Raw genomic sequence first — 13425 nt, forward strand, 5'->3', positions numbered from 1 at the left:
TGCCACAGCCTTCATCAAAATAAACCAACTTTTGCTGTGTTCTAATGCGACAGCCTTCATCAAAATAAATCGACTTTGATGTGTTCTAATGCCACAGCCTTCATCAAAATAAACCAACTTTGCTGTGTTCTAATGCGACAGCCTTCAACAAAACAAACCAACTTTGATGTGTTCTAATGTGACAGCCTTCATCAAAATAAACCCACTCCATCCCCCTGGGCTCCTCAGGAAGAAGTAGAAGGGAGGTAACAAACCTCAAGGGAGTTCGCTAGTAGAAGCTGCTTTCACTTTCATCCGCTCAACTGGGACTAGTATTCTGCACAGAGCAGCATCGGTCTCCAACCAGAGTCTGCACTTGTGGATCATGGTAAAAAATGGGTAATTAAAGGAATACAAAAAAAAAAAAAAAAAAAAAGAAAAAAAAAGAAACCCCCAAACCCTCCCCCCCCCCACCTCTCTCTCACATGTTCCCTGATGCATACAGTCCAACAATATCTTTACAAAACAAAAAAAATCCTACACGGGAAACACACAAAACAAAATCACACACAACCCCACAAAAAACAAAACAAAACCGCCCTGCAATCTTTCTACCGCATGCCGTAGGAAAACTCGTCTTCATCGCTGCCGTACGGAGCGTACTGTCCAAACTCCAAGGCCCGTCCATACTGGTCAACGGGCTGCCCGTCCACAAAGCCTCCGTATCGCTCCACCCTCTGACCGTTGACGAAGCCAATGTGAGCCTCAGGGCGATCGTAGGGCTCATAGTCATCGTAGTCGTCATACCTGACAGGGGCAGAGAGAGAAAAAAGGTATGGTATCATTTTCAGTTCACTCTATTCATAAGATACAAAATTAAGCACAGAACAAGTTGTCAACTGTAGATCATACAGTTCCAGTTAGCTCTGTTTACAGACACAAATTAAGCATGGAACATGTTGTCAACTGTAGATCATACAGTTCCAGTTAGCTCTGTTTACAGACACAAATTAAGCATGGAACATGTTGTCAACTGTAGATCATACAGTTCCAGTTAGCTCTGTTTACAGACACAAATTAAGCATGGAACATGTTGTCAACTGTAGATCATACAGTTCCAGTTAGCTCTGTTTACAGACACAAATTAAGCATGGAACATGTTGTCAACTGTAGATCATATAACTTTAGATCGTATAACTTCAGTTCACTCTGTTTATTGATGCAAATTAAAAGCACGGAGCATGTTGTCAACTGTAGATCACACAATTTTAGTTCACTCTGTTTATGGATACAAATTAAGCATGGAACATGTGAACTGTAGATCATACAATTTTAGTTCGCTCTGTTTATAGATACATATTAAACAAGGAACAAGTTGTCAACTGTAGATCATACAAAATTTCAGTTTGCTCTGTTCATGAATACATATTAAAAGCACGGAACATGTTTTCAACTGTAGATTATAAAATTTCAGTTCGCTCTGTTTACAGACTTGTCATACGAAATGTGGGAAGAGACAAGATCTGCAGTAAGGAAGTTAGGACAATTGTTACATCTGTTTCCTCCAAAGTATTCATCAAAGTTACCACTTGTTAAATGAGATCTGTTTTTCTGGAGTAACTGCAATGTGTGTGTCTTTGCATGTGTGTGCATATTGTGTCTGTGTGTGTGTATGTGTGTGTGTGTGTGTGTGTGTGTGTGTGTGTGTGGAGTAACTGCAATGTGTGTGTCTTTGCATGTGTGTGCATATTGTGTCTGTGTGTGTGTGTGTGTGTGTGTGTGTGTGTGTGTGTGTGTGTGTGTGTGTGTGTGTGCGCGCGTACAGAATGATCATGCTCTTCCACAAACCAACTGTGAACAGTACACATGTAGTGTACTGAAAAAGAACAAATGTGAATGATGTAACCATATCAAAAGTAAGACTTTCTTTACCTCAAAACAGTGCGTTAGTGGGCAAAAGATGTGATAGATAAACACTAACATGTAGATGAACAAATGTACAAGGCTATAAACATGCATGTGTCATGAATTAATGTGCGATGGCTAGAGTGCGTGCAGACACTGGAATATATGTGAGGCATATATATATATATATATATATATATATATATATTGCATTGATTTGTATTGCACTGCTTTTTATCACAACAGATTTCTCTGTCTTCTTTGTCTTTATGGGCTGTGAGTCCAATGTTCACTCCTACAGTGCACAAGTTGGCATTCACCTATGCGACTGTCTTCACCCCTGACATGCAGGCAGCCACACTCCATTTTCAGGATGGTGTATGCCCGGTTTGTTAATTGTTTCCATAACCCACCGAATGCTGACATGGATTACGAAACCTTTAACGTGTGTATTTCATCTTCTGCATGTGTATACACATGAAAGGGGTTCAGGCACAGGCAGGTCTGCACATCTGTTGACATGGGCGATCGAAAAAAAATTTTTCCACCCAATATCCACCAAGCCCCGTGACCAAGATTTGAACCTTGGGACTCTCAGATTGAAAGTTCAATGCTTTAACCACTTGGCTGTAGTGCCTGTCATATCTCTGTGTCAAACTTGGGCCTCTCTCCCCACAGAGAACTTGGCTGCTCTCCCCACAGAGCACTTGGCTGCTCTCCCAACAAAAGCACTTGGCTGCTCTCCCCACAGAGCACTTGGCTGCTCTCCCAACAAAAGCACTTGGCTGCTCTCCCCACAGAGCACTTGGCTGCTCTCCCCACAGAGCACTTGGCTGCTCTCCCCACAGAGCACGTGTCTCCACATGAAGCACCGCCCTTTTTTTTCTCTTTCTTCTGTCCCAGAGTTTTTGTTGTACTTTTTCTTCTTCTCGTTTTTCTAAGTATTATATTTATATAATTTAAAAGTAGACAAAGTGTTGTTTTTTTTGTTTTGTTTTTTTTTAACAGAATTTTGCCACAACAACTCTTGCACTGCCATGGTTTCCTTTTCTTCCCCCCCCCCCCCCTTTTTTTTCTCTTCTGTCTGCAAGTGTATTTGTTTTCGTGTCATTTTCTAACTGCCTATTTTCAACAGAATTTTGTTGTTTTTTGGCCAGGGACAACCCTTTTGAAGTTCCGCTGCCATGGGGTCTTTTACATGCGCTATGTGCCTGCTGCTCACAGGACCACAGTTCATCGTCTCTGAAAGACTGAAGTATGATTGATGGACAACGACTCAGTCTTCCTACAGCCGCGGGCGCCACACCTTTGGAGACAGGCAGAGCCAGGTAGACAATGGATAAAAACTGGAAAACACAACACCTGCCCATAACCCTAATCTTTTTTTTTTTTGGTTTGGGGGAGAGGTGTGTCTTGGGGGGGGGGGGGCAAATTTTCATATCTTTTGGTTTTTTTACACCTCTTCATTACCAATATCATCATTATTATATGTTCTTTTTAGTAAGGTGAAAATTCACCCCCACCCCTTCCAAATAAATAATCAGTTAATATGTAAATGCATAGACAGGTAAATAAATAATCAAATTAATTAATTTAATTAAGAAATAAATATATAAATAAATAAATGGGGATCACTGGCAGGCCTTGTGTTTTCCTGAATATAAACATGAATACATGTGTATAATATAATATATATACGCACTGGTGAGTTAGTAAAAGCTAAGAAGGTGGGTAAACAGATAGAGAGAGAGAGACAGAGAGAGAGACAGTGAGAGAGAGAGAGAGACTGTAAGAGAGAGAGAGAGAGAGCACACGCATGCACCCACCAAACCCACCCACCCACCCACACATGCACAAGAACGGGACAGAAAGAGACAAGACAGAGAGAGAGAGACAGAAACAGACAGACAGACAGACAGACAAAGACACAGAGACAAAGAGAGGAATGAAACAGTGCACCCTAACACTCACACGACAAAGATGCAGTCACCAACAGCGATAACATGTATACACACATCCACACAGGATACGTCAAAGACACATCAGCAAACGACCGTCAGCACACTACTCACACCCTAAACAACACGCATCACCCACACTACACACCAAGGATCCACAGCACTACGACAGCACTACACGTGTCAACAACACAGTGACGGCACAAACACACCGCCAACTAACATCTGTGCTCTTCTCACCCTTTCTGTACCTCACAAGCTATGAGGAAAAAGAAAAAGAAAAGAGAAAAACAACAACAACAACAATTGTGTCTTTAGTTTTTTGTGAATGTCGGTTTCTCCCCCCCCCCCCCTGCCCCACCCCCCCACCCACCCTGAACATGGATGTTGATTGGACTCTGGGGCTCTGTGCTAAGGATGAGGTGAGGTAAGGCATGTTATCAATTACATCCATTACTCTTATCACTGTTATTCTTGTGACCATCATCATTTTGTTATCATGACTATCATTATTATTATCATTATGACTATTATTATTACCATACTCAGCCTCATCATTCTTCTTCTTCTCATCTTATCACTATAAATGTATCACATACATAATACATAAAAAAAAACCCAACAACAGGAAACCAAGCCCACCACCACCACCACCACCAAAAATCCATCACTATAACAAAAAAAAAAAAAAGAAAAAAAAAGAGCATTGTCTCTCCCCCTTAAAAAAAAAAAAAAAAAAAAAAAAAAAAAAAAATCCCCTACCCCTAGCCGTCCCTCAACCACCCCCTCCTCCACAACCCCCCCCCCCCCTCCCCAAAATATCTACAAATCACCAGCATGTGTGTGACACAGGACATTAAACAATAATTCCTCCTCCTGAATCTGCATTGTTTAGCATCATTGTGTTTTCGTATGTGGTAAAAAAAAAAAAAAAAAAAAAAAAAAAAAAAAAAAAAAAATATATATATATATATATATATATATATATATATATATATGGAAACATCCTCCCTGACCCTAAAAAAAAAGAAAAAAAAAAAAAATCCTGCACAGAATACACAAGTGTGTCAATACAACGCACACAGACACACAGTGCAGTGCAGTGCGGTGCAACACATCGCAGAAGGAACCATCACTGTGAGCCGGCCCTCAGGCCAGGCCAGGGGAGGTAAGTGCTATACACAGACCATGCCAAGGGGACACCATCAGCACCACTCAGCAAGAAATACAGTCAACCCACGGGCCCATTCAAACTACCTATTTCGCTTTCACTTCCAGCTCCCTGCAGGGGAAAAAAGGAAAGAAGAAGAAAAAAAAAGAAAAAAGAAAAGAAGGCAAGACATATGAAGGCATGAAATGTTTGTCAGACGATTTAAAAAATTAATTAAAAACACACACACACACACAAAACAAACAAACAAACGTCAAAATCATTAATATTGTGATTGAGAGAAAGTGTGCGAAAGTGTGCGAGTGTGTGTGTGTGTGTTTCATGTGTGTGTGCGTGTATGTGTTTCCAGATAGTATTGTCTCTATCGTAGTTATAAACTCTCTCCCCGTCAACCCCCCTTCTCTCTCTCTCTCTCTGTCTCTCTCTGTGCATGCGTGTGAGTATGTGTTTGCGAATGCTGACATACCACATCAAATCAAACATGAGTTGGCCCACTATCTTCTTCTTCCATTTTGCCTGAAATATCTGTGTTGTGTGCCAAGACGAGAAAACTGTCTGCAATGTCTGTACTGTGTGCCAAGACGAGAAAACTGTCTGCAATGTGTACTGTGTGCCTAGATGAGAAAACTGTCTGCAATGTCTGTGCTGTGTGCCAAGACGAGAAAACTGTCTGAATGTCTGTGCTGTGTGCCAAGACGAGAAAACTGTCTGAATGTCTGTGCTGTGTGCCAAGACGAGAATACTGTCTGCAATGTCTGTGCTGTGTGCCAAGACGAGAAAACTGTCTGCAATGTCTGTACTGTGTGCCAAGACGAGAAAACTGTCTGCAATGTGTACTGTGTGCCAAGACGAGAAAACTGTCTGCAATGTCTGTGCTGTGTGCCAAGACGAGAAAACTGTCTGAATGTCTGTGCTGTGTGCCAAGACGAGAAAACTGTCTGCAATGTCTGTGCTGTGTGCCAAGACGAGAAAACTGTCTGCAATGTCTGTACTGTGTGCCAAGACGAGAAAACTGTCTGCAATGTCTGTACTGTGTGCCAAGACGAGAAAACTGTCTGCAATGTGTACTGTGTGCCAAGACGAGAAAACTGTCTGCAATGTGTACTGTGTGCCTAGATGAGAAAACTGTCTGCAATGTCTGTGCTGTGTGCCAAGACGAGAAAACTGTCTGCAATGTCTGTGCTGTGTGCCAAGACGAGAAAACTGTCTGCAATGTCTGTGCTGTGTGCCAAGACGAGAAAACTGTCTGCAATGTCTGTACTGTGTGCCAAGACGAGAAAACTGTCTGCAATGTCTGTGCTGTGTGCCAAGACGAGAAAACTGTCTGCAATGTCTGTGTGCCAAGACGAAAAAACTGTCTGCAATGTCTGTACTGTGTGCCAAGACGAGAAAACTGTCTGCAATGTCTGTGCTGTGTGCCAAGACGAGAAAACTCCATCACACTTTCACAGTGGGTCACAATGCAGCCAGCAAGCAGGGGAGGGAGGAGGGGGTGGCTGTGGGGGGGTGGGGTGTGGGGATGGGGCGTGGCAGGGGGTGTGTGTGTGTGAGGGATATGGGGGAAGGAGGAGGTGGCGTGGGGGAGGGGGAGAGGGGGGGGGGGGGGGTGAAAGGAAAGAAGTAGAGAACAAAAATGAACATGGATAAAACTGAACATTTCTTTCTTCAGTTTTTTTGGTATAAAAATTACAGCACTCATCATCTGAATATTCAGAATGATGTTTTGTAAAAAAAAAAAAAAAAAAAAAAGAAAAGAAGAAAAAAACAAAAAAAACAACAACCACAAACAGATTAAAAAGAACAGAAACCCCCCCCAAAAAAAACTACAAATAGAATAAAAAAAAAAAAAAAATTACCAATTTCCCTCTAATGCACATTTTGAACCGTAAGTTTTGAGCTCCTGTTTCACTTTTAAATTTACACTACACACACACACACACACATACACACACACACACATGTTCTGTTACATTACATTCACTGTTTTACACCAAACACACATGCACTGTTTCATCATATTCAGTCATCCTGATTATCTACGATTGTTGTGTGTAACATGTCCGAAGTAAAAAGTACTGTTTAAACCACTACTCAAATCACAACATGAAATCTGTATAACCTGGCATTTAGATTACATACAAAACAAGAACTTCTTGTGTTTAATAAATAGACAGTACAAAGAAAGAAAATAAAGAACTGTCTACTGAGCGAGAAAAGGTAAAACAAACAAAAATGCCCTCGGGAACACGACACCTCACCTCCTAATGAAGCCAACTACTTACAGTAAGTCAATACACAGGGTATGTTCATGAACTAGGTTTACAAATGTATGCAGCTGCAAATCAACGAAAGATGGTAAGGAAAATACAAGTAAACCAACTGTAACAAAAGTGAACTATAAACTAATAAAAAAAACAACAACAAACAAACAAAAAAACAATTTAAAAAACCTAACTGTAACAACAGTGAATTATAAACTGATAACAATTGTACGCCAGAAAATAAAAGTGTCCTTGTAAGACTGGTTATGAGAGATAAAAATATAAAACAAAATAAAGTGGGAGGCGGTGGGTGTAAAAACCAACAACTGAACACTAAGTAGAAAAACAAGAAACCAAAAGTAGAAAAAAAAACCCTCAAAAGAATTCTCAGATCCTGTGTATACTCCCCTAACCCATCCACTTGCCCCTCCCCCCTCTTCACGGATGATACAGGTATCTGAAGACAGGGCTCCAAATACCCACACGCCTTGCCCTTCCCCCCTCTTCATGGATGATACAGGTATCTGAAGACATGGCTCCAAATACCCACACACTCCCCCCCTCTTCACGGATGATACAGGTATCTGAAGACAGGGCTCCAAATACCCACACGCCTTGCCCTTCCCCCCTCTTCATGGATGATACAGGTATCTGAAGACAGGGCTCCAAATACCCACACACCTCGCCCCTCCCCCCTCTTCACGGATGATACAGGTATCTGAAGACAGGGCTCCAAATACCCACACACCTCGCCCCTCCCCCCTCTTCACGGATGATACAGGTATCTGAAGACAGGGCTCCAAATACCCACACACTCCCCCCTCTTCAAGGATGATACAGGTATCTGAAGACAGGGCTCCAAATACCCACACACCTCGCCCCTCCCCCCTCTTCAAGGATGATACAGGTATCTGAAGACAGGGCTCCAAATACCCACACACCTCGCCCCTCCCCCTCTTCACGGATGATACAGGTATCTGAAGACAGGTATCTGAAGACAGGGCTCCAAATACCCACCCACTCACCCTTCCCCCCTCTTCATGGATGATACAGGTATCTGAAGACAGGGCTCCAAATACCCACACACTCACCCCTCCCCCCTCTTCACGGATGATACAGGTATCTGAAGACAGGGCTCCAAATACCCACACACCTCGCCCCTCCCCCTCTTCAAGAATGATACAGGTATCTGAAGACAGGGCTCCAAATACCCACACACTCCCCCCTCTTCAAGGATGATACAGGTATCTGAAGACAGGGCTCCAAATACCCACACACCTCGCCCCTCTTCAAGGATGATACAGGTATCTTAAGACAGGGCTCCAAATACCCAAACACCTCCCCCCTCCCCCCTCTTCAAGGATGATACAGGTATCTTAAGACAGGGCTCCAAATACCCACACACCTCGCCCCTCCCCCCTCTTCACGGATGATACAGGTATCTGAAGACAGGGCTCCATATACCCACACACCTCGCCCCTCCCCCCTCTTCCAGGATGATACAGGTATCTGAAGACAGGGCTCCAAATACCCACACACCTCGCCCCTCCCCCCTCTTCAAGGATGATACAGGTATCTGAAGACATGGCTCCAAATACCCACCCACTCACCCCTCCCCCCTCTTCAAGGATGATACAGGTATCTGAAGACAGGGCTCCAAATACCCACACACTCCCCCCTCTTCAAGGATGATACAGGTATCTGAAGACATGGCTCCAAATACCCACCCACTCCCCCCTCCCCCCTCTTCAAGGATGATACAGGTGTCTGGACAGGGCTCCAAATACCCACACACTCCCCCCTCTTCAAGGATGATACAGGTATCTGGACAGGGCTCCAAATACCCACACACTCCCCCCTCTTCAAGGATGATACAGGTATCTGGACAGGGCTCCAAATACCCACACACTCCCCCCTCTTCAAGGATGATACAGGTGTCTGGACAGGGCTCCAAATACCCACACACTCCCCCCTCTTCAAGGATGATACAGGTATCTGAAGACATGGCTCCAAATACCCACCCACTCCCCCCTCCCCCCCTCTTCAAGGATGATACAGGTATCTGGACAGGGCTCCAAATACCCACCCACTCCCCCCTCCCCCCTCTTCAAGGATGATACAGGTATCTGGACAGGGCTCCAAATACCCACACACTCACCCCTCCCCCCTCTTCACGGATGATACAGGTATCTGAAGACAGGTATCTGAAGACAGGGCTCCAAATACCCACACTCACCCCTCCCCCCTCTTCACGGATGATACAGGTATCTGAAGACAGGGCTCCAAATACCCACCCACTCCCCCCTCTTCAAGGATGATACAGGTATCTTAAGACAGGTATCTGAAGACAGGGCTCCAAATACCCACACACCTCGCCCCTCCCCCCTCTTCAAGGATGATACAGGTATCTGAAGACAGGGCTCGAAAAACCCACACACCTCACCAAACTGTCTGGGCCAACTGGACCGTCTGGCAAGACAAGTGGAAACGCTCTCTCCACATGTCCGTTGGACAGCCAGTCTGTGACTGTGTCGGTGAAAGGATGACTCACCAATCGGCTTCAGAGCACACCCGTCACACTTCATTCTGTCCTTCCCCCTCTTCACTTAAGCACCTCCAACCCTTTCACCTGCTTTTCCTCACAGTGAAACCTCGTAACATTTCAGTTTCAGTTTCTCTCAAGGAGGCCTCACTGCCTTCGGGCAATACCATACACGGCAGAAACAGAAAGAAGAATCCAAGCATTCGAAACCAAGTGCTTGAGGAGACTACTACACATCTCCCACAAGGAGCACAAGACCAATGACTATGTGCGGAACCTGGTCAGCAACCTTGTTGGGCCCCAAGAACCACGGCTGGCGACTGTCAAACAATGGAAGATGGCATGGTTTGGTCACGTCATATGACATAACACCCTCTCCAAAACCATCCTGCAAGGGACTGTAGAGGGAGGGCGCAGACGGGGGCGGCAGAGAAAGAGCTGGTCCGACAACGTCAAGGAATGGACCAAAATGACGATGCCAGATCTCCTCACGACAGCTGCCAACAGAACGGTGTGGCGAGCTATGACATCTTCCTCATGTCCCCTCAACGACCCCAGCGGTCGAGGGAATGAGTGAGTGAGTGAGTACACGCTACACCACATCTTCCAGGCAGATAGGTCACAGCAGTATAACCCAACGTGCATTGAGTGTGTGCTTGCATATTTGTGTTTTCCTTGCCATGGGTTCCTCTTCTGTGCACACAGGATCTCCCTTTGTCGTCTCATCTGAGCGATTAGATGCTGACTTCGATGTTCCAGTCAAACTTGGGGGAAGTGGGTGAGAGCAGGATTCAAACCCAGACCCTCACGGACACTGTACTGGCAGATAAACATCTCACCCCTTCCTCCCGCCCCCAGCAGAATGCACAGGTCTCACTGCTCTGGCAAGTTCTACGAATAAAACACGTCAGCGCAGAAACGACACATCTACTCCCTTTATTCCTCCCTCTCGTGGGAGTGTCACTTGTGGCGAGCATGCTATCACCGCACGGTTTAATCCACTCTGGCACTGATTCTTTCATCATAAACGCTGCTATCACCGCACGGTTTAATCCACTCTGGCACTGATTCTTTCATCATAAACGCTGCTATCACCGCACGGTTTAATCCACTCTGGCACTGATTCTTTCATCATAAACGCTGCTATCACCGCACGGTTTAATCCACTCTGGCACTGATTCTTTCATCATAAACGCTGCCATCACCGCACGGTTTAATCCACTCTGGGACTGATTCTTTCATCATAAATGCTGCCATCACCGCACGGTTTAATCCACTCTGGCACTGATTCTTTCATCATAAACGCTGCCATCACCGCACGGTTTAATCCACTCTGGCACTGATTCTTTCATCATAAACGCTGCCATCACCGCACGGTTTAATCCACTCTGGCACTGATTCTTTCATCATAAACGCTGCTATCACCGCACGGTTTAATCCACTCTGGGACTGATTCTTTCATCATAAACGCTGCCATCACCGCACGTTTCAATCCACTCTGGCACTGATTCTTTCATCATAAACGCTGCTATCACCGCACGTTTCAATCCACTCTGGCACTGATTCTTTCATCATAAACGCTGCCATCACCGCACGGTTTAATCCACTCTGGCACTGATTCTTTCATCATAAACGCTGCCATCACCGCACGGTTTAATCCACTCTGGCACTGATTCTTTCATCATAAACGCTGCCATCACCGCACGGTTTAATCCACTCTGGCACTGATTCTTTCATCATAAACGCTGCCATCACCGCACGGTTTAATCCACTCTGGCACTGATTCTTTCATCATAAACGCTGCCATCACCGCACGGTTTAATCCACTCTGGCACTGATTCTTTCATCATAAACGCTGCCATCACCGCACGGTTTAATCCACTCTGGCACTGATTCTTTCATCATAAACGCTGCCATCACCGCACGGTTTAATCCACTCTGGCACTGATTCTTTCATCATAAACGCTGCCATCACCGCACGGTTCAATCCACTCTGGCACTGATTCTTTCATCATAAACGCTGCCATCACCGCACGTTTCAATCCACTCTGGCACTGATTCTTTCATCATAAACGCTGCCATCACCGCACGGTTTAATCCACTCTGGCACTGATTCTTTCATCATAAACGCTGCCATCACCGCACGTTTTAATCCACTCTGGCACTGATTCTTTCATCATAAACGCTAAGTTCTGAGCTGCCAGCAACACGATGCTGTCAAGTTTGGCTTTCTCAGCGCTGGAAATTGCAGGACCCCAATAAACGATACCTGCTGACCTGTCGCTGCACTGCCAACAGTTAACTTTCCTCTCCGGGAGCTGGTTCCCATGTATGAAGGAGCTTTTCAAGAGCTTTTATCTGCCGCTGGCAAAGCCTATACGTTTTCCCAGGACCAAAAGAAAAGGAAAGTGCTTTGATTGCAACATAGCTTTATATGCCAGCATATGAAGAACCACTGTGTACAGTGTCAGGTGAGGTAAACGCAGTCTTCACACACATGCAAGCACACACAACAAACATACAGTCATTCAGCTTAAAAACAAAACAACAAAAATCAAAAATATGCATGCACATAATGCAAAATAATGTTTAAACTCAAAAGGAAAAGTACTCTCAAAGTGAAGCACACTGACACTTTGTCTATGCATGCACGTAACCAGAAGCAATGCTTAAACCATCTACGCCCACTGAAAGTCTATGCATGCACATAACTGAAACTGATGATTAAATAAAAAAAAACCCACAAAAAGTGAATCAAAACTGATTCACACACACACAAAAAAAATCTATGCATACTGAAATCTAGTCTATGCATGCACATAACTGAAAGCGATGATTAAAACTAAAACTAAACAAAACAAGATTTCAAACATAATCCATCTCCGCAAACTGGAAACTAATCTAAACAAAACACACACACACACTTACAATAAACACAATAAAGTTATTAAAAAAACAAAAGACCAACAACAACAGTAGCAACTCATGACATGATGCCAGAACATGGATGATGCCAGAACATGGATAATGCCAGAACATGTATGGTCAAAGCCCCACACTCACCCAGGCCTGCCGTAGTAGTTTCCGTTGTACAGACCGCCGTCGTCGATGTATTCTGGTGTCAGGTGACCATCCAGCATCACCGCCTGGTCGTAGCCATCTGGCAGTGAGAAAGAGAGAGGCAGATCGAATGAATGAATGGATTTTGTTTATACAGGACGCGTCAACATTTCCCTGCTTAGGTCGTGTGTTTTTACAACATAATCCACACGCAAAATCACAGCGAAACAATAAAAAAACAATCAAATGTCGCAGGAGAGAACAAACACACACACACTAAACTGATTTAGAAAGTATACAAAATAAAAACAATTAGAAATGGTATGACTTTGGCTGTCACTGAAAACCCCCCAAAAACAACGTCTTTTGAAAAGCACAAGAGAAGACATTTTTTTCTAATCTTCCAAACACAAGGAGCAAGAGAACTGAACCAAGAGTTAGACCGAGTCCTGCTGATTCTTCTTCTTCTGATTACTATCATTCTTATTCTTACTGTACCTATTATACTAATCATCTTTCTTAAGACTCATTATTGTCATCGTCATCATT

General features: G+C 44.2%; 1 protein-coding gene across 1 annotated transcript in view; it reads right to left on the reverse strand.

Annotated features, from left to right (window-relative positions):
• Positions 1 to 569: 569 nt before the first annotated feature.
• LOC143276091 (kinesin-associated protein 3-like) overlaps positions 570 to 13425 on the reverse strand; it is a 50492-nt gene continuing 37636 nt past the window's right edge. Inside the window, exons 17-18 of the mRNA XM_076580483.1 lie at positions 12880 to 12976; positions 570 to 786 (exon numbers count right to left, since the gene is read on the reverse strand). Of these exons, the coding sequence (XP_076436598.1) occupies positions 591 to 786; positions 12880 to 12976 (293 nt within the window). The 3' untranslated portion in view covers positions 570 to 590. The remainder of the gene's footprint in view (positions 787 to 12879; positions 12977 to 13425) is intronic.

This window comes from Babylonia areolata, chromosome 31, assembly GCF_041734735.1.
Source record: "Babylonia areolata isolate BAREFJ2019XMU chromosome 31, ASM4173473v1, whole genome shotgun sequence".
Taxonomy (NCBI): domain Eukaryota; kingdom Metazoa; phylum Mollusca; class Gastropoda; order Neogastropoda; family Buccinidae; genus Babylonia; species Babylonia areolata.